The sequence below is a fragment of the Musca vetustissima genome, unplaced genomic scaffold (assembly GCF_032173495.1).
Source record: "Musca vetustissima isolate MV318-11 ecotype Yass unplaced genomic scaffold, APGP_CSIRO_Mvet_v1 utg15355, whole genome shotgun sequence".
NCBI classification, from domain to species: Eukaryota; Metazoa; Arthropoda; class Insecta; order Diptera; family Muscidae; genus Musca; species Musca vetustissima.
In genome coordinates, this window is record NW_026877119.1 from 77,024 (window position 1) to 99,693 (window position 22,670).

Sequence of the window (22,670 nt, forward strand, 5' to 3'; positions counted from 1 at the left end):
CCTAAATTCATGCGTATTCGTACGATTTTATTCACCTCAAAAGTTAAATACACGTATTTCAATGAATGCATTAACTATGCGTATTTTGAATTTTTTGTTTTTTGAAAATAGAATTCCAGCCATTGAAAAATTTGTATTTCTATTAATGTAAATATTTTTCGGTTAAGTTTTCAATTGACACACAAGTAAGTAAGGTCCTTGCGTATTTATGTAATACGGACGTTCAACAAAGGTGAGAAGGTGGATATTTTTGTACGAAACGCACTGAATTTAGGTACGGGCCTGAATTCCAAATTAAAAAGGTTTGCCATCATAAAATTCTCAAATGAGACCACCTTTTGTAATTATGCAATGCATTTTTCGATCGATTAAAAAAATGTTTTCATCCATTTTCAATCGAAACACATATAATTAAGGTCCTTGAGGTTTTGGGTAGTACGGACGTACAGCAAACATTATAAAGTTGAAAGGGTGGGTATTAGTTTTAGTTTATCAACAGAAAATTTTTAATTTCATTAGAATTCTCCAAATATCTAACAAATATTTCATGGCATAATTATACAAGGTAGTCTCATGCATGTTTCATATGTTTCCAATTTTTCATAAATTTGCATTTGACAGCATTCAGCTTTCAAAATTTAAATGAAGATATCTTCCTTCGAAATGTACGCTTATCATGTGTTCAGTGGCAAACATTTCTAAATAATTTATATTTATGAATATTTTGAAGTTCCCTGCCTCTAAAGGGCCCCTTACACTATACATCATGCCGTACAGCATTTATCATAGTATGTGTTATTTTTTGAAAGATTATTTATGTATGTGTGACACACACAATGCATGAAGAAAATCAAAATTGTTTTGATTTTGAAAATGAAACCCTATAAATCTGGTGAATAATATTCATTTTGAAAGTTGTCAATAAAAAATTTTGTGTACAAAAATAATAAAATTGTGACGGAATTTACGACTCAAAATGCAATTTTTGGGACAAAAATCGATTTTTTGGAATAGTGATTGAAGAGTTTGCCATACACTAGTCAATCTCACATATACAAAAAGGGGTTCATCGGCATGACGGCATGATTTATAGTGTATGGGGCCCTTAACACTTATAAATATATGATGTCACAACCATAGTTCCGTTCCAGAACCTAAAAGAATGTACTAATTTTACAAGTTTTGCAGCTTTTTACTCGAAACCCGTTCCTGAACCCACAAAACTGGTAAAACATTGAATCAAATTTAAGAGAGCACAAAACAAAATGGCGTTCTCTTTGTAAACTTTTTACTCGAGAAATTTGGCCGAGTAAAAATGGTAAACAGGAATGCCTACTTCTGATTGGCTGTTATGTTTATTTTGAAGTATTGCCATCTTATTTTGGCATATTTACTACATTTGCGTTCCCGAACTTTTCAAATTATTTTGTACTCTGAGAGCAATTTTGAAATATTTCCCTTTTACTAGATTTACTATTAAAAAAGGTCTGGAACAGACCACATATTTAAACCTTGAGAGCCATGGTACATTTATAAAAGGTAACAGCAAATCCCAGCTGATTTGATTCCAACGTAATACTAGTGTCAATATGAATTTGACAAATTATGTTTTTAAAAATCACCCAACAGGAAACTTCTGATTGCTGTTATTTAATTTGAAATTGTTCTTTATTAAATGTGCTTGGTATCAATTTACTACATCTGCCTGCTGGGAACTTTTCAGGAAGCAAATCTTTCTTTAAGGAATAACTCGCTAGAGCATTTTCATATGTGTTATACATATATGTGGCAATGGCACAATTAAAGGAAAGATGTGGACGCGATAGAAATATAAATTTGAAAGATTTTCATTCATGTTTTTCAAGTTTTATTTTGAGGATTCGAAAATATTTCATTTTCAAAATAAAAATAATTTGATGATAATTTGTTTGTTTGTTTACATTTTTCTGTCAAATGAGTTGACACTAGTAGAACTTACAACAACAAATTTCCATGTGGTTGTTGTATCGTTTTTTGTGCAACAACACTTGCTGTTACCTTCTATTATTATACCATGCTTGAGAGCAATGTTCAGCTTTAAACGGCATATACATATACGGCATATATAGAATTTGTTACCGACTTTGTTGGTGTTGCTAGTATACAGCAGCAATCCAATCAGTTTAACCTTGCCTGAGTCTACAACTTCATTAGTGTTGGCGGGTTATTTGGGATACCATTTGAATTTTTTTATTTTTGAAAAATAGTCAAGCTGTATCCCAGTTTGTTCTTTTTATAAAAAACAACTATTTATTAGTGGGGAATGTAAGGCATTGTACGCCGAGGGATAAGGCAGGAAAGACTATAGTTTCGGATCTCGCCACTGATCCTCATCAGTTCCCTTAGTTTTTTGTTGGGATATTTTGCCCAGAAGTTTTTTATTGCTTCTTTACAAAAAACCTTTCATACCCCAATGTCTCTTGTGACAATTCGAAGTTCTTACATTACCAGCGATACGACCCCAATGAGAAGTTCGTTTCGTTGGCGCCTGACTTCGTGGTCAACAAGGCATTTGCAGGCAACTACAATACATTTCCCACTGCTATGTGTCGTAACTTTGTGACGAATGCATTTGTTTTCAGAATTATGTATGTGAATTAACCCGTTCATACAACGCTGTTGATATGAAAATCTGGCAATACTGTTGTTGGATATCACAACAGTATTGGTTGCATTTTCTAAAATGCAACACGGTATTTTTGTTTAAAAAATAATTTCAGCTTCAACTTTTGGATTCAACCCGGCAACGGGTTTAAATCCAAAAGTGCTGATGAAGGCGAAAACAAACTATGAACTATGTTCAAGCAAGCTGAAGTTCGCCTTCCAAGATTCTGGACTTACGAGAAGAATTGAGTTGTTGCGTCGGGTCATTACAACAAATTTTGCAACATGCGCAAGTATTGAGGAGAACGTAAGCCAAATCGTATCTACGGCGAATATGTTGACATTTTAGCAGTACTGCCTCAGGAGTACGCACCGATGATAATGGGTTTCGAAAGTTCCAGCGTTAAAATTACTTGCGACTCCATAAAGACCAAACTACTTCAAGATGCCAAAAAGACCAACGAGAGCGGTCATGCGGCGTTTTTTTTACAAGGAAGATGAAACATCAAAAGAAAAGAATGCGATGTTATAATTGTAACCGCATTGGCCACATTGCAGCGGATCGTCACAGTAAGAACCATCCAGACAGAAAGGAGAGTGATTTTTGCATAGTGTATGACAAATAGTGGTTCATTGCTTCTGGAGCCAAAAAAGAGAAACTGTCTGTTGAAGGTATTGGTGGCATAAAGTTCAAACTCTTTGTGAATATGAAAAATGATGGATATAACTTTTTACGATGTCCTTTATGTACCAAATATGTCAGTGAATCTGTTAGCTAAATTATAAGCAGAGGTTATACAGCAATGGTGGGCAAAATTTCTCTTAAAAAATGTTTAAGGGAAAATAAAAACAGGAATAATTCTCCGGAATTTATTAAATTTAATATATTTAAAAAGTAAATAACATCCCAGTAAGTTCAAAAAAATATTTCATTAAAAAAATTGTGAACAATTTTTCATTGAGGTTTATTTTTGTTTTGACATCAAAAAATGTTAAGAGAACGCATCAACGCTGGTGTGCACGTCTGTCCAACTATGTTATACAGTTCAGTTCCAGAATGACAAGTGCATGATAAATAGAGACAGAAAAGTGATAGCCACTGCCACACTTTAGAATAAAATGTTTAAAATATATGGCAACACTGAACAGAAGTGCGTTCTAGAATGGGTCATCTTAATTATGCAGACATGAAAAGGACCAAGGAGAGTGGAAAAAGAAAGTGGCACACGAACTAAATGCTTGCGTATGGACAACGGCACGGAATATTGCAACAAATAGCTCTCAGAATTATTAAAAAGATATAGCATACAACATCAAACCACCATACCATGGCATATTTACAGAAGGTAGTCTCATTTCAGAATTTTATGATGGCAACTTTTAAATAATACGAAAAATAATTTCCATAAAATTGTATGTATATCGGTTGACATATTTTCAATAAGGTAGTCTCATGCAGTCACATGTTACCAATTTTTTCATGGGAGATCCACTCAATAAAATGTGTATTGATTTTAATTCTGCGTACTCTAACGTATATTTTTGCATTAATGTAGAACGTATAAAAACTAAACCAATAATAAAAACTAATATAATTGTATTTTTAAATGAGTAGTGCAAATTAATAATAAGCTCGCTGTTCCATCATGATGCGGATTATGGTGTGTACGCGATCCCTACGAAAGGGGAGGTCACCCCCTCGGTCGGCAGGGGTGGGAAAGTGAGGCGTGGGAACGTTCGAGAAAAAGGTCTGCCGTGTGGCGTATTCATGTTTAGTCCTCTCTTACTGTTTTAATCGTGAAATACCAACCAGAACAGTACAAAAACTCAAAATATCTTTCAAAAAGACGTAATGATTGTAATATGCACATATATTTTGGTTCGAATAAAAATATTTTTTGTTTATTTATTCTTCAAACAATAAATTTGACAGCCAATGAATACTTCGAATTCGCCTTAATGTTAAACTTAAGAATAAACCTTGGCATTACTGAATGTTGTTCGCATGGTATAATTATTACAAGGTAGGGCACAGCTACCAGCTGATTACAATTTTTTCTCACGGTGGCTTATTCCATCAAATCAAAATAAATATTTTGTGTATGTGTGTGTATTGTTTTGAATATACTATCAAATAAATTCAAAATAAATTGAAATGTATTCAAGTTTAATTGAAATGAAAATAAAGTTTTTAACACGTTCGTCTGGAAGTAATTACTTTGTTATGGATGAATCAAACATTTTATGGTATTCCCTACTGGATTTTGGGAAGAAATCATAACCTTTCATTCATTTTTCGCGTTTTTAGTTTTGTGTTGAAAAAATGTCAATAAACACAAACACTTGTTGCGTATATATTCTTTTATTTTCGACAGAAGAGGCCACACGTGCATAGTTGCTTTTTGGTTATTCACCTCAAGCTGCCCTACATTGTATTATTGTACCATGGTTGTTCTATAATTTCAAGGTATATTAAGAAGGTAACCGCATCTAATAAGGGGGGTTACTCTGTATTGCGTTGCGAAAGCAAGTGCGATGCGAAAGCTGAATGCGTTAAGAGTACAATTTGGTACTCTGTAACGCTCACGCAATAACGAAGAATGACAAAAGGAAACGTCAAAAAAATTGAAAAATGAAAACATATTTTTGTGTGGTACGAGTGTTTTTTTAAACAAAAATGATGAACGAATTAAAAACAAAAAAAAGAATTTTATGAGATCGATCAAATATATTCTCCCTAAGTGACCACGGGTATTAAAATAGAAGTACGAATTATGTAACAAACGTTTTCAAATATTTAATTTTTATAGATTTATACAAAATGTTCGGCTCAATAAAGATTCGTTTATGTATTTATTAAACGCTCGTCTTTCCAAATAGATCCACAACAATTCCAACTCCAATAAAAGAGGCCGCTGCTTTGAAATTGCTTGGACAAGGTGGTTATCAACACCAACCTGTAAATATGCACACATAGTTTCACATTTTATATTACTTTTTCCAACCACCTACATCTTTTACAGGAGGTCAATTTGAATTGAGGTCATCAGACAGTTTTGTCCACAAATTGTTGGCGCGTTGTTTCGCATTTGAACTCTGCAACTGTCCCTTTGCCAAATCACTGTATTGCCCCATAAAATATACTTAAGTTAGGAACTGACGTTGCTGAGTCTGCAACTGTGACTTTTTGGCCTTTTACTTAAAATAATTTACAATTTATATATAAATAAAAAATTTAATTGAGCTTACTTATATGTTTCGCTTCCTTTGCGTTTGCTATTTTGTTAACGCAAGATATTTGCGCTTAACGAACGAGTTTGACATGCGTTTTCGTATTACAGAGTGTGGTGATGCCACATTTGCGTAAACTAGATGCGAAAGGCGATACGAAAACGAATTAGAGAGTACCAATTACGCGATGCGTTACAATTTTTTTCACGCATCGCAATACAGAGTAACCCCCAGGTGGTGGTAACGTTAAATGTCAAAACAATTTGTATTTTTTAAATTTGTGTAAAAATAAAGTGATTTTAAAATAGAAATTTGAAACATATAAAAATAAAGAACCCAAAACTAAGAAAAAGGAACGAATTGAGAGGAGACATTGGGATTTGTGAATGAAGATCATTTGGTTGTAAAGAAGACTACAGGTGGAAACATGACTGATAAGTCGCCTATAATGAATTATCAACTATAGAGAATACCTCTTCATGCTCTTCATTGAATTTAAAACGCTGTTTTTATGTTATTTTTCAATCACAATATTGAATTTGGACAAACATTCAACATATTCAAATTTTTCAAATATTTTTAATATTTCAAAATGCTGAATTCTGATTGGTTGAATGTAATTTGCTTCAAGTATTGTATGTTACGGCGAATCAATTATTATTCGCCTAGTTAACAATTTTGACATATCAGGTTCCCAATTCGCCGATGCGTCTGCCATATACACTGTGCTGCATAACTATAGACGCACAAAAACCCATATTATTCAACAATAATAATTAATTTACTCCTTATGGGTTCGCTTAATACTGTACTTTCAAAATCACTGGTGTTGCATAAGTATAGACGCACTTTTACAAAATTAGATAAATTTATTTTTTTAAACTTAGGGTCGTACCTAAATTCATGCGTATGCGTGGGAATTTATTCACCTCAAAAGTTAAATACATGTATTTCTATGAATGTTACCCAAATACGCATTGCGTATAAAAATATAAAGTTGCAAATTTTCAACATTGACAATGCGTATTTTGGAATTTTTGTTTTTTGAAAATAGAATTCCAGTCAAAATAGAATTCTAGCTCGTTCGACGTTTTTCACCACAGGAGCAGAACACATGTATTTATATGAATGTTACCGAAATACGTCGTACGTACAAAATTTCCAGTTGAAAATTTTCAACTTTGACAGAACGTATTTTACATTTTTTTCATTTGTTGAAAATAAAAACAAAACATTCTGGAAAATTGAAATTTCGAATGGAAACTAAAAATATGTTGATTAATTTAATAAATTTTCCATTTAGTTTTGCGGTTTGTATTATTGATTTTAAAATAGAAATTTGAAACATATAAAAATAAAGAACCCAAAACTAAGAAAAAGGAACGAATTGAGAGGAGACATTGGGATTTGTGAATGAAGATCATTTGGTTGTAAAGAAGACTACAGGTGGAAACATGACTGATAAGTCGCCTATAATGAATTATCAACTATAGAGAATACCTCTTCATGCTCTTCATTGAATTTAAAACGCTGTTTTTATGTTATTTTTCAATCACAATATTGAATTTGGACAAACATTCAACATATTCAAATTTTTCAAATATTTTTAATATTTCAAAATGCTGAATTCTGATTGGTTGAATGTAATTTGCTTCAAGTATTGTATGTTACGGCGAATCAATTATTATTCGCCTAGTTAACAATTTTGACATATCAGGTTCCCAATTCGCCGATGCGTCTGCCATATACACTGCGCTGCATAACTATAGACGCACAAAAACCCATATTATTCAACAATAATAATTAATTTACTCCTTATGGGTTCGCTTAATACTGTACTTTCAAAATCACTGGTGTTGCATAAGTATAGACGCACTTTTACAAAATTAGATAAATTTATTTTTTTAAACTTAGGGTCGTACCTAAATTCATGCGTATGCGTGGGAATTTATTCACCTCAAAAGTTAAATACATGTATTTCTATGAATGTTACCCAAATACGCATTGCGTATAAAAATATAAAGTTGCAAATTTTCAACATTGACAATGCGTATTTTGGAATTTTTGTTTTTTGAAAATAGAATTCCAGTCAAAATAGAATTCTAGCTCGTTCGACGTTTTTCACCACAGGAGCAGAACACATGTATTTATATGAATGTTACCGAAATACGTCGTACGTACAAAATTTCCAGTTGAAAATTTTCAACTTTGACAGAACGTATTTTACATTTTTTTCATTTGTTGAAAATAAAAACAAAACATTCTGGAAAATTGAAATTTCGAATGGAAACTAAAAATATGTTGATTAATTTAATAAATTTTCCATTTAGTTTTGCGGTTTGTATTATTTTCTTGAAGATATGGATACGACCGTGCACAACATTTTGCCATAGTGGAGAAGATAAATAGTTTTGTACGCCCCGTCGGATTTTAGGTAACGTTGTTATGAATAAGTTCAAAAATTGTATCCATAACACTGTTGATCAAAATTGTTCGCAAGTTTTCATCGATAGACCGCAAGATTCATCGATAATCATTTCTTGGAGGTAAAATACAGTTTGGCATTGGCGGGTTTCTGCATAGACACGACGAGTCAAATTCCACACATGTTCTCGATCGGATTCTTGTCGGAAATTTTAATATTGTTTTGATTTTAACCATACTTGAGTATGGCGACTTTTATGAACTGGAGCATTGTCCTGCTGAAAAACGAGGCCTTCATTGTTGCTGCTTTCCCAAAATGGCAATAATTTGTCTTCCAAGACTTGAACGTACTCCATTGAATTCATTCGACAACTAGAAAATGTCAAATCAAGCACTCCTTGGCTATAAAATGCTCCCAAGACCATTAAGGAGGCGCCACCAAAATATCGTGGTTCCGTTCGTAGAATTAGTAAAATTAATGTAAGATCTCAAAATTGTGGTCTCGCCATTATATGTATGCACGTCCTATATGTATGCACATATTCGGATTTATATGCAAGGAGTTGTTCTATCAATTGAAACATTATGTTGTATCAGAAGTATATTTCGAGATAAAAAATATATGCCCAATGAGAACATAACTCTATCAATTTTTTGTTAGAGGACAAATTGTTATGCATTTTCTTTTTTAATTTTTAAACTACTCCGCATTACTTTGAAGTGTAGATGATTTTATTGATCTAAAGTCATTATTAAATTGATATAAAGTTATTACTATTACTTCTTTGCACTGTAAACAAAGTTCACTCTTGGTTTGGTTTGGTGCCATAACTTACATATATATTTATTTTGGCTAATATATTTCTTACCTCATTACCACTAGGTTTCGAGAAAGTGTGATGTGACGTATGTAGATAATAGTTTACAGCATCATAAAAAGCAATTGGATACATTACAGGAGGATCGTTTGTGCCATTTGAGCAATCGGATATGTAGTAATGCAGAATTGCAGCGATTTGGAAAGCAACATCCAACACCATCGTTTGCTCCTATATCATTGCCACCTTCACCGCCCCCATCCTCATACAACATTGCTGTACCGGCCATGACATCCTGTGATCTGCCATCAGCATTGTTACCACATCCCGCAAAGTTTGCTATTCAACCAATGTGGTCAACGGCCGCTATGGCTGCCGCTCACATTCAGGCGGCCTTTGCAGCTGTGTCTGTGGCTGTCAATAGTGACCCAACCAATAGTAGTGACATTTGTGGTAAACTGCCGAAGGTTGAATCAGTTTTAGCAGACAATGGCGGGACGTTGGTTCAGGAATCGCCTCGATTAGGAGATGTAGACGTAATTCCTTGCATCGATCCTGATTTGAAGCTCAGTGATGTCATTACAAAAGCTGCTGCATTGTCGCCCACACACATGCGCAACGTTATAAGCAATAGTCGATTGGTTGTGCCACCTCCGGCCCCTGCGTTGCTGTTGGCTGACAACCCAACAATCCCCTTAGCTACGGAAACTGAGTCTGGTGTGGACGATGATCTTGACGATTGTTCAGATACAATCGAGAATGAGGACTCTAAGACAGGGCCTCAGCAAAATTTAAAAGTAATTACAAACGAAGCAAAGACTTACAATAGCGACGGTACGGATGTGCCTTTGAATTTATCGAAACCCCGATCATCTGCGGGTTCTCAGCATCTACAGCAGCCACCACAACAAGAGAGCGGTAGTCTTACCCCTGTTTCGCTGGAGAATGTATCATGCAATTGGCAATCTATGTCTAGCGAGGACACTAAACTTTTAATATGTCGCCTGTGGAACATACCTCCAATTGATGAAGTGGAATCTGTCGGCCCGATAGTGCCGGCAGCTCCAATAGTACCGGTGCCCCCGATTGTTCCCATGGCTACCAGCGATACTGAAAACACGTCTATGCCACAACCAATGTCCAGTAGGGGTGGCAAGCTAAAGACCTACCCATGTTCTGCCAAAAAACCAGTTCTGGAGCAATTGAATGCATTGCAAAACGAAAAACATGAGGTTGAAAATCAGCATTCTATTTCCTTCTTAGCCAAAGAAGGTCGTTCCAATGCACGTGAAGGACATAGTTATGGCCACACCTATCATAAGCCACACATCAAACGACCGATGAATGCATTCATGGTGTGGGCCAAAGACGAACGCCGAAAGATTCTAAAGGCTTGTCCCGACATGCACAACTCAAACATTTCAAAAATATTGGGCGCTCGATGGAAGGCTATGTCCAACATTGACAAACACCCATATTACGAGGAACAATCACGCCTTTCCAAATTACATATGGAGAAACATCCGGACTATCGGTACCGACCCAGGCCAAAGCGCACTTGCATTGTCGATGGTAAGAAAATGAGGATTTCTGAATATAAGACACTTATGCGAACTAAAAGGGCCGAGATGCGTGAAATTTGGTATAGGGATGCAGGACCAGGAGTCAGTGTAACACCCCCAGCCGACAGAAGATTCTGTCACTTGTCACACTGCGACGATGATGATTTCCAGGCATCTATGATGGCAGTCGGTGGCAAACCAAAGGACATGACAAAATATGAGAAATCATCTGCTGGCAATATTGCCGATTGCAGTTCGAATGTTTTGGACTGTCCCAATAATCCCAATGATAACGACGTTAATGCCGACTACCAATCAAAGTCTCTAAATCATCCCGGACTATCCAATGATGACAATAATATCAGTATGCATTCACGCGATGATGACTGAGTCGGTGGCACCTATAATGATCACAAATCACCAAGTATATTAAACATTACGATCAAGCATATGGGACTGGATATTCAAAGCATGAAGATCTATATCTTACTTTTAAAAAGCAAATTTTATGGCGCTAAACCTAAAATAATAAATAAATTGAAAGAAATTACCAACACATTCAAATAAAACCCTAAAGCATTTTTATTAAATAGAATGAATCTACGCGTGTCATGGCATAATAATATATGTACATACTATCGTATGCTAGCCAGCTACTTTGTCAGCAGAAAATCGTATTTTTTTTCAAACTGACAATGAATTTTGTAGTTTAACCGGCTGGCAAATGTTGTATTGCCTTAAAATATCTTTAAGAAAAAATATACTAAGTTAAATGTTCCGATGAAATATATTTGTCGGCATAATGATTGAATTCGTAATATTTGTATAGGTTGTTTGTATCAAAATGCGTCAATAATGAGAATCGAACCCATTCGACGATATACGATATGAAGGGTCCTATAGTACATTTACATTGTACTGAATTAAGTAAATCGAGTGGATTTAAATACCTATATTGCTAAGTTAGCTAAGTAAAGGTAAAAATTCTAATGTACATGCAGTTCTAGTCATTTTTGTTCGGCTTTATCTGCTATTTAGGTTTCTTAATGGGTATAATTCCTCCTCGCTGTCGACTTTTACTACATGTCAAAATTGTCATAATGGTTTAAAGATTTGAAGATTAAAGCGAAATTTCGCAACATATTTCCATATCTGCTATGATCGTCATGTATTATGTAGTGCAATTCTGTGACTTTTTTCGATGTTACAAACAAATATCGGTAAAATAAAAAAATTTCGTATAAAAAGTAAAATTTATGTTAATATTTTCATATCAGTCGGTATAGCTAACCGACTACTATACTTCAGTCGTTAACTTACTGAAAATTTCGTTATATATATATATATATATATATTCTTGAACAGGGTAAAATTCTAAGACGATCTAGCCATGTCCGTCCGTCTGTTGTAATTATCTTCTGAAGGAATTGAGATAGATCATTGCATAGAGTCTTTGTCTGCATGCAAGTTCGAACATGTAAGGGTACCGCCCAAATTTCGAATTCGCTGAAAAATGTCCCACTAAAAATTTTAAATATCGGTCCACTTTTTCTGGTAGCCCCCATATAACTGTACCCCCAATTTACGTTATTTTGGGGGTATTTTTAAGCGCGTTTTAAACCGTATTCGCTGAAATTTGGTACAATGGGCTATATATATGGGCAATATTGCCAATTTTTTAACATAGCTGAAGCGGAGGTTCACCCCTTTATAACTCGGGAATTACTTAAGTATATGAAAAAAGTGAATAGTTTTTGGTTAATTGATCTGTCGTTGCAAACTGTTCATGGTATTGACCTCCAAACATTATTTTTGTGGGAGCTGTGATCTACTTTAATGTAAACAAATGTGTAAAAACAGGTTGAGGCGAACCAGTTTTTTATGTTCTCTATCGATTTATGATTAAGCCACTCATTTCACTGTCTTCATGTCAAAGTAAAACTAGAAGCCAACAAAATCGGGACTACGCCCCTTATGTATCATTTTTCAAAATTTTAACTGCATCTACCTTTAAATGATGCTGACATTTTGAAGCTCGATTTTGAGTGTTTTTTGAATTTTACTTCTAGTTTTAATATGCATACAGGAATTTCTAAAAATCGATTATAAGATTATTGTAGTCGCGAATCTTAATAATTTGATATATATTTTGTGTATGAGTATGCACAGCTTCAGAGTAATACTCATCCGAAGGTGAAAATTTTGTGCGAAGTTTCTAAAAACCCTATTTTTCGGGTCAAATTTGTAGATCTGTCAACTGAATGATACGGGTACCCGCGATCAGAAAGGTTTTTTACGTTTCGGATGATATAAAATCTTCTTCGCGAAAAATCCATCAATTAGAACGGCGGGAACTGGCCTTCCAAAAACACGAAATTTGGAAAAAAATGTTTTTGAAAATATAGCGGATTTAATTGTATTTTCTGTGGATCATTTCCGCTTCAATAAACGACCTCATACGGATTTTGATTTCGTGCGTGGCCGAACATATGTTACCCTACACAACTTCCACGATAAGTAACTTTATGTGGTTCTACATTCTAGCTTGGGAAATATTTTGCGATATTTGCACCCCCTTGTCCGGCTAGAGGTCAACAAATATTACTAATACTCAGCACAGTACTTATAATTACCTGTCCAGATTCCCTCATCGTGGGTTGCGTTGTAATATTCGGCTTATAATTGTGGCCTATAGATCGACTCAAAAAACAAAAAAAAAGTTTTCAGTCCACTTCATCCCAAAATTAGTATCTTATCATCACTGACAATTATAGGCGTTGTCCTTGACCATAACTGGAACCTAATGTAACATATCAAGGCAATCAGGTTTACTAAATAATATCTGAATACGTAAGCAACTGTAAATATGTACTTTTAACTCCCACATCCGAGTACTTACGACAATATAATTGGTATCAATTTAAAGGCCAACCTCTCCTCTTGGATATATTATCAACTTATCGGGTATAAGTCCATCAGGAGTAAATATATACGCCAGCAACGTACACAGGATTTCATTTCATTTATGTTCGCTGTTGCGAACATAAATTTACTGTGAAAAATTTTCATTTCGGGGGGGGCCCGGGCCCCCCTGGCCGCCCCCCTGCGTACGTCCCTGATATACGCTATATAATACAAATTTTGTCATTTTTCACACAAAAGTCAGGGTCCATTTGACCTGCTAAATATTGACCGATTTTTATCAAAACAGGCATGCTTATTCATTGGCCCGATCCCCTTCTCCATGTAAAATTCCGCGATGGTCGGGCCTTAATTGCGGCCTCTTGAGCGACCAGAAAATCAAAGAAAAATAAAGTTTTTGGTCCATTTCATCCCCTTAATATTAACCGATCTTTACCAAAAACAATAGGGGTCTTCATTGGGCAGAACCCATCCTACATGCAAAATTTCGTGATTGGTCCATAACTGTGGCCTGTATCGTGTTTACAAATTATAATGGACAGACGGACGGACGGACACACATGTCTAGATCGACTCAGCTAGTCTAGATATGACGATCGGTATACTTAAAGGTGGGTCTAGGACCAATATACCCTGACAACATAGTTGTGTAGGGTATAAAAATAAATATGTTGACGTTATTTCTTCGAGCCAAAAACAAATATTTTTCATGTGATTTTGATATCATTTGATTCATCGTGGTACGTGCCATTAATATAATGAAAATATTAACGTAATCTCTTATATTTTTATTATTTTTCTCATATTTCGCGAAAATTTGCAACTTTTTGGCGATGATTATTATATATTCATATTCTTATTTTACGAAGGCAGATATATATGAACGTTTTTAATAAAACGCTTAATTTTAAGATTTTTTCCTTACGCCCAAAATTAAAACCTCTATAACTTTTGCGCGCATCAACCAAATATTTGATCGCGAACGTTTTCGGAGTCAGAACATTTTTCTCTATATGTGTACCAAAAATCATTGATGTACCACGAAAACAAAAAAGCGGATTTTTTGAAAATGGAATATTAAAAAATTGGCAACATTGCCCATATCTATATATATATATATATATATATGTAGGATTTCAATATTAAAACACGTTTACTTTGATGAGTAATATTGATTATGTTTTATTGATAAAATGAATTCCTAGAGTACTTTGGCGAAATTAGTGTTTAGCGTCTTTTTGCTTGTAAAATTGATGTTTTACACAGGCAACGGTTGCTTAAAGACTAAAAAATTCTTACAAGCTACTTTACAACCTAAGCTCTACTTGTTGTCTCATTCTTAAAGTTATATAGATATCCTTATTTTATATTATCGTATTTACAGAGTTGTAAGGAATCTTATATTATCTTATTGACAGAGTTGTATTTTAGTAACTTACTCCACTACGTGTCGTTCGTCGGTTACCGTCAGTTCCCACATTCGGCCATCCTGAAGATTCATTCGACCCGAATGATGTGCTCCACGTTTTCATGTACTCAGCTATAGTATTACATTTCCCAGGACCCTCACCTTCACCAATCTTTTCTACTTCATACCTATCATGATTCAAACCCTTCACCACTTTGTAAGGTCCTAAAAACTTTGGTTTAATCATTAATCCTGGTCCGAACTGGGTTCGCTTAATGGCGACAAGTTCACCTGGTTTATACTCTGTTGCTCTGTTTTTATCAAAACCTCTTTTATTTCGACTTTGTATTCTATAAATATTCTCACGTGACTCAATTCTGACATGTTCACTTTCCATATCAAGTTCCACTATTGAGCTTTCTTCAATAATCCGTCGAATATTATCAAGATTTTTTACTTTCATATCTAGCCCTGTCAATATTTTAAACGGAGAAAATTTAGTGCTTCTCGAAGGTGTGTTATTGATGCATTGCTGTTTATACGTGTTTATACCAGTTTTGTGGATTTTCTGTACACAACTTCGATTAAACGGCTATGACAATCTTATTTATTCTCTCTACCTGTCCATTTCCACGAGGTACTCCCGTTGCTATTAAAAGATGTTCAAACGCATTTGAGGTGAATGCTGTCCCTCGATCAGTTATTATCCTCTCTGGATTTCCGAAAACTGATGCTTGTTTTTTTTAATTTGTCTACAACTTCTTCCGTACCCGTGCTTTTAGTTTGATATAACCAAACAAATTTAGAAAATGCGTCTACTACTAATATATGGTTATATTTTTTCTTTGTTATCTCCATAGGTCCGACATGATCAAGATGATATGTCCTTAAAGGTAAATTCGCCTTATCGATAGGATTAAAAAAACCTTCTGATTTTCCTAACTTTCCACTGTTCACTAGACACTCAACACAATTGTGAATTACATTAGCTACTTTTGGATTAATGTCACGAATGTAAAATTCTCGCAAAATTAACTCAATAGCCTTTTTTGCCCCAAAATGGCCCTCACGATGAGCAATTTTTATAATTTCTTCCTCCATAGAAGCTGGAATAACTATAAGTTCTTTGTTATAATCCTTATATAGAATGTCATGTTTTATATAATAATCTTCATAGCTATCTTTCTCTAAAACTTTCTTTATTGCCCTTATCCATTCATCGGTTGCTTGAGCATTTTTAAGACGATATTGAACTGAATCCTCCACTAATAAACACGAAACTCTACTGAGTGAATCTACATGTTTCATCCTATTTCCTGGCCGATGTTCGACTATAAAATCAAATTCCTGCAAAAACATTGCCCATCTTGAAACATGAAGAGGAACATCCTGTTTTTTAATAGTCATAGTAAATGCATTACAATCTGTTACTAACTTGAACTTCATACCTAACAAAAATACTCTCCACTTCTTTAAAGCCTCCACAATAGCCAATACCTCTAGCTCATATGAATGATATTTTTGTTCGGATTCAGAAGTTTTGCGACTCATATACTCTATCGGGTGTAGTTGTTGATCTTCCGAATTCTTTTGTAAAAGTATACCATACCAATAGCCATACATACCATACCAATAGCCATACATACTAGCGTCTGTGTGTACCTCGGTAACAGCCTTCGGATTAAACAAATTTAACACTGGAGCATTAATCAACTTAGATTTCAATTGCTGAAATGCGAGTAGCTCCGATTCTCCTACCTTAAAGGCTACATCTTTTTTTAAAAGATCCGATAATGGCTTCGCTATCAGCGCGTAATTACAGACAAATCTTCTAAAATACGAAGCTAATCCTAAAAATCTTTCAAGTGATTTTCTATCCCTGGGTAAAGGAAAATTTGCTACTGCTGACGTTTTCTCAACTGATGGTTTTATGGTGGAATCCTCAATTATATACCCCAAAAAATTAACACGCCTACATAAAATTTGACATTTCTCCCATTTAATTTTTAAATTGTGATTTTCTGCTATTTTAAGAACTGTACATAATTTCTCAAAACCTTCTTCCTCTGTCATAGATGGAATTATTATATCATCCATATATACTATTGCATATCAAGCCTGAATCATCTCTCTGAAGATAGAAAATATAAATCTTGAAAACACTGCCGGTGCATTGGAGATACCAAATGGTACATACAAAAATTCATATTGAGCGTTATGGGTAACAAATGACGTATATTTTCGCGAATTCTTTTCAACCGGTACATGAAAATATCAATTTTTTAAATCAAGGGTTGTATATATTTTAGCAGACTGAAGTTTATGCAATATATCATCAATAAGAGGCATAGGGAAATTGTCTCGCATTATTTTTTCATTCAACTTCCTAAAATCACAACATAACCTTTTACTCCCATCCTTCTTCGGCACTAAAACAATAGGTGATGCAAACTCGGAAGAACTTCGTTGAATTATCCCGTCATGCAACCACTGTTCTATTTGCTCCTCAACAATCCGCAGATCGACGTACGAAATTTTACGAGGTCTTTGAAAAATTGGAACTTCATCTGACAAAATTATTTTTAGTTCAATAGGCGATGGCTGAGATCGTTTAGGTTCATACGATTCAATTAATTTTCTCACTTTATTATTCGTTTCCCTACACAAATGCTTCAAATCAACATCAATCTCTTGTGACTTTACAGAAAAAACAAAGTGATTCAAATTCTTCTCCGAATTCTGACAAAAAATTATTGCTCTTAATGTTGATCCCTCTGACGTCACTTCGATGTCAACATATTGCAGAATGTCATTGCCGAGTGCTGCAGGGTAGACAATTGAAAATGTCGGATCTTGTAATCGAAATATCGCTAACCGTATCAATTATTGCCGAAAATTGTATCCCATTTATTTCCAGCTCTTTAAAATTCCGATTAGGCCTTGTGAATTTTGGTTTTTCTACACCCTGAAGACCTTGAATCATGCAAGAATTCTCCTTTTTAAGTTTTACTTCAAGTGGCTTCTGTTTTGTACATGCATTTGCCTTATGGTCGAACTCGCCACACTTGAAACATTTTATTCTACTGGATTTACATACGTTTGCTAAATGCCCAATATCACCACATTTGAAACATTTTCGCTGATTTATATTCTCACGGTCAACATTTTCTACATTTACATTCCGTGTATGTTCAGTTGATGGAGGCTGGTTTGAAGAACTCCTAATCTTTTCGTGAATATTCATTTTCTCTTTCAAATCGTTAATGCTTCTGGCCTGATACAATATACTTTTGCCAAATTTCGAGTCTGGAATTCCCTCTATGAAATATTGTATGATGCTCTCATCATCGATAGAAATTGGTTTTCCTATTTCCATAAGAGCGTATAAATATTCGCGAAGACTCTCGTCATGTTTCTTCCTACGATTTTTCAAAAGCCTATGTACCTCAATGCTTGATAAGGTTGTGCCAAATTCTTCCTCCAATGCCTTTTTCATATCACCCCAATTTTTTATCCCTGATTTACATCGAATAGACATTCTTGCGGCACCTTTTAATAGTTGTTTGCCATATATAAATTTCTGCAAATCATTCCAACCTAAAGTTTCTGAATTGTCTTCGAAATCTTCTAGCCAATATTTAATGTCTGTGCTGTCTGTGCCGGTAAATGGTGTGAACGAATCTTCTACATCTCGTAAAGTAAAAAGACTTCTATACTGATCTGACTTGGGAACATTGACTGAAGCAGCACCGTCGTATTCTGTTTCTGAATTTTCAGCAGAATGGTTATGATAAGCTAATATTCTTTTTTGTAAATCGGCCTTCAGTCCTGTAGTCTCTAAACCCAAGGAATCTAACTCCCGTCGTAGATCACTCACTGTCATATTTAAAACCTTCTTCTCGTCCATTTTGTGTACTTTCAAATGCAATCCTATGTAGTGGAGTAATTATAATATTTTAAAATTTAAAGATAAATTTCTTATAACCTAGATGTACGAATTATAAAGAAAATATTATTTACAAAAATATATACACACAAAAATAAATGAAATTTTCAAACTGTAGTTAAAAAAATATATGAAATGAAATTATCAAACTGTATTCATTACTAAAATTTGAAAATAAATTATTAAAGATTCTCTAACTGTATTTTGCGCTTAAAACTTTAAAGTTTGAAAATCACTAAAATGGCTATCAAACTATAAAAATTAAATCAATTTCAAACTTAAAATATTCAAACTATAAAAATCAATTTCAAACTTAAAATATTAGAAAGCTATTCCATATACAAAATGAACTTTTACTTAAAGCTATTAGAGAAAAGCTTTATAATTCAAAAGCTGTCAACTATAGTTATTTAAATTAAAATGATCGTTGAAAGCTTATATAAAAAAGAAAAAATAAACTTAACTTAAAGCTCTCCAAGGCTCACACTCCGCTCTTGAACTGGACACGCCCTTTCTCTCTCTCTCTCTTGCTTCAGCATTCAATCGTTCGTCTCTCGGAGTAAATTGGTTCCACGAACTAGTTTGTTGTTGCTTTTGCGCACTTGACAACGAATTGGTTTTGTCTTGTTTTGTTTGTATGAATCTGCTACCACGAATTCGTTTTGGACTTAATAATCGTTAAAAAGATTGTGTGTAGCGTTTTCACTCTGTGTTGCTACGTTACACTTACACACTTTTTGTTTGTCTCTGTTTCTCTCTTTAAAGCTTTTATGCACAGCGTCTCTTATAAAGTTCTTTTAAAGTTCACTTTTAAATTTTAACGATTTTTTAATGCATTTTCACACATACACGCAGCAAATTTATGCAAAACCAAACATTTTTTCCATGCAAATACACTCTCGGCAATTCTGTACACTCTTCTTAACCAGACATATGAGCTTTTGGATGTTTTTTCTTTACAGCTTGTCTCTCTCACACAGTTTTTTTTATCAAATATATATTTTTCTGTAATTTATTTTTACAACATTCACAATTTCATGTTCTCGTTTGACCACTCAGGTTCTTTTCTCTTAAACACAGTTTCTCATGTTTTTGCTCGAATTTTCTCCGTTCAGAGCTTTTATTTCTCATACATTTTACTTTATTTTTTCCACTCTCTTATTACTCGATCAGGACCGGTACGAGCCCCCAAAATGTAGGATTTCAATATTAAAACACGTTTACTTTGATGAGTAATATTGATTATGTTTTATTGATAAAATGAATTCCTAGAGTACTTTGGCGAAATAAGTGTTTAGCGTCTTTTTGCTTGTAAAATTGATGTTTTACACAGGCAACGGTTGCTTAAAGACTAAAAAATTCTTACAAGCTACTTTACAACTTAAGCTCTACTTGTTGTCTCTTTCTTAAAGTTATATAGATATCCTTATTTTATATTATCTTATTTACAGAGTTGTAAGGAATCTTATATTATCTTATTGACAGAGTTGTATTTTAGTAACTTACTCCACTACGTGTCGTTCGTCGGTTACCGTCAGTTCCCATATATATATATACATATATCTATATATATAAAAATGAATTGCTGTTCGTTAGTCTCGCTAAAACTCGAGAACGGCTGAACGGATTTTTCTTATCTTAGTCTTGAAATATTCGTGGAGCTTCAGGGAAGGTTTAAAAGGTGAGAAAAGATCAAATAAATGCCAGGAAATCTCTAAAAAGCTGACTTTTATATTTCACATACAAATGTTTTCTAAATAAAATGTAGATTCATACATTCAATTTGCCTTTTTTTGTCAGATTTTTTTTTTAAGTTTGATAAATTTTAAATTTTAGTAGTGTTGGCGGTTTATTTGGGATACCATTTGTATTTTGTTTTTGCAAAATAGTCAGGCTGAATCCCAGTTTGTTGTTTTTATAAAAAACAACTATTTATTAGTGGGGAATGTATGGCATTGTTTGCCGAGGGGTAAGGCAGGGAAGACTATAGTTTCGGATCACGCCACTGATCCTCATCAGTTCCCTTAGTTTTTTGTTGGGATATTCTCCCCAGAAGCTATTGCTTCTATACAAAAAACCTTTCATACCCAAATGTCTCTTGTAACAAAGCGAAGTACTTAGCTGACCAACGACATAAACTGCATGAGAATTTCGCTGGAGCCTCACTTCGAGGTTAACAAGGCATTTACAAACAATACCACACTTTTCCCACTGTTGTGTGTTGTCACATCGCGACAAATGCACACAACGACTTTGTTGGTGTTGCTAGTATACAGCAACAAACCAAACAGTTCAACCGTGCCTGCGTCTACAACTTCAGTAGTGTTGGCGGTTTATTTGGGATACCATTTGTATTTTGTTTTTGCAAAATAGTCAGGCTGAATCCCAGTTTGTTGTTTTTATAAAAAACAACTATTTATTAGTGGGGAATGTATGGCATTGTTTGCCGAGGGGTAAGGCAGGGAAGACTATAGTTTCGGATCACGCCACTGATCCTCATCAGTTCCCTTAGTTTTTTGTTGGGATATTCTCCCCAGAAGCTATTGCTTCTATACAAAAAACCTTTCATACCCAAATGTCTCTTGTAACAAAGCGAAGTACTTAGCTGACCAACGACATAAACTGCATGAGAATTTCGCTGGAGCCTCACTTCGAGGTTAACAAGGCATTTACAAACAATACCACACTTTTCCCACTGTTGTGTGTTGTCACATCGCGACAAATGCACACAACGACTTTGTTGGTGTTGCTAGTATACAGCAACAAACCAAACAGTTCAACCGTGCCTGCGTCTACAACTTCAGTAGTGTTGGCGGTTTATTTGGGATACCATTTGTATTTTGTTTTTGCAAAATAGTCAGGCTGAATCCCAGTTTGTTGTTTTTATAAAAAACAACTATTTATTAGTGGGGAATGTATGGCATTGTTTGCCGAGGGGTAAGGCAGGGAAGACTATAGTTTCGGATCACGCCACTGATCCTCATCAGTTCACAGTGGGAAAAGTGTGGTATTGTTTGTAAATGCCTTGTTAACCTCGAAGTGAGGCTCCAGCGAAATTCTCATGCAGTTTATGTCGTTGGTCAGCTAAGTACTTCGCTTTGTTACAAGAGACATTTGGGTATGAAAGGTTTTTTGTATAGAAGCAATAGCTTCTGGGGAGAATATCCCAACAAAAAACTAAGGGAACTGATGAGGATCAGTGGCGTGATCCGAAACTATAGTCTTCCCTGCCTTACCCCTCGGCAAACAATGCCATACATTCCCCACTAATAAATAGTTGTTTTTTATAAAAACAACAAACTGGGATTCAGCCTGACTATTTTGCAAAAACAAAATACAAATGGTATCCCAAATAAACCGCCAACACTACTGAAGTTGTAGACGCAGGCACGGTTGAACTGTTTGGTTTGTTGCTGTATACTAGCAACACCAACAAAGTCGTTGTGTGCATTTGTCGCGATGTGACAACACACAACAGTGGGAAAAGTGTGGTATTGTTTGTAAATGCCTTGTTAACCTCGAAGTGAGGCTCCAGCGAAATTCTCATGCAGTTTATGTCGTTGGTCAGCTAAGTACTTCGCTTTGTTACAAGAGACATTTGGGTATGAAAGGTTTTTTGTATAGAAGCAATAGCTTCTGGGGAGAATATCCCAACAAAAAAAAAAAAAAACTAAGGGAACTGATGAGGATCAGTGGCGTGATCCGAAACTATAGTC

At 34.7% G+C, this 22,670-nt stretch overlaps 1 protein-coding gene across 1 annotated transcript; it reads left to right on the forward strand.

Annotated features, from left to right (window-relative positions):
* The first annotated feature begins 325 nt into the window (after positions 1-325).
* LOC133321690 (uncharacterized) lies at positions 326-11,068 on the forward strand. Its single transcript, XM_061530772.1, has 3 exons — positions 326-340; positions 3,137-3,163; positions 9,182-11,068. Exons 1-3 carry the CDS (start codon positions 326-328, stop codon positions 11,066-11,068), a joined length of 1,929 nt encoding a protein of 642 aa, XP_061386756.1.
* Positions 11,069-22,670: the final 11,602 nt, after the last annotated feature.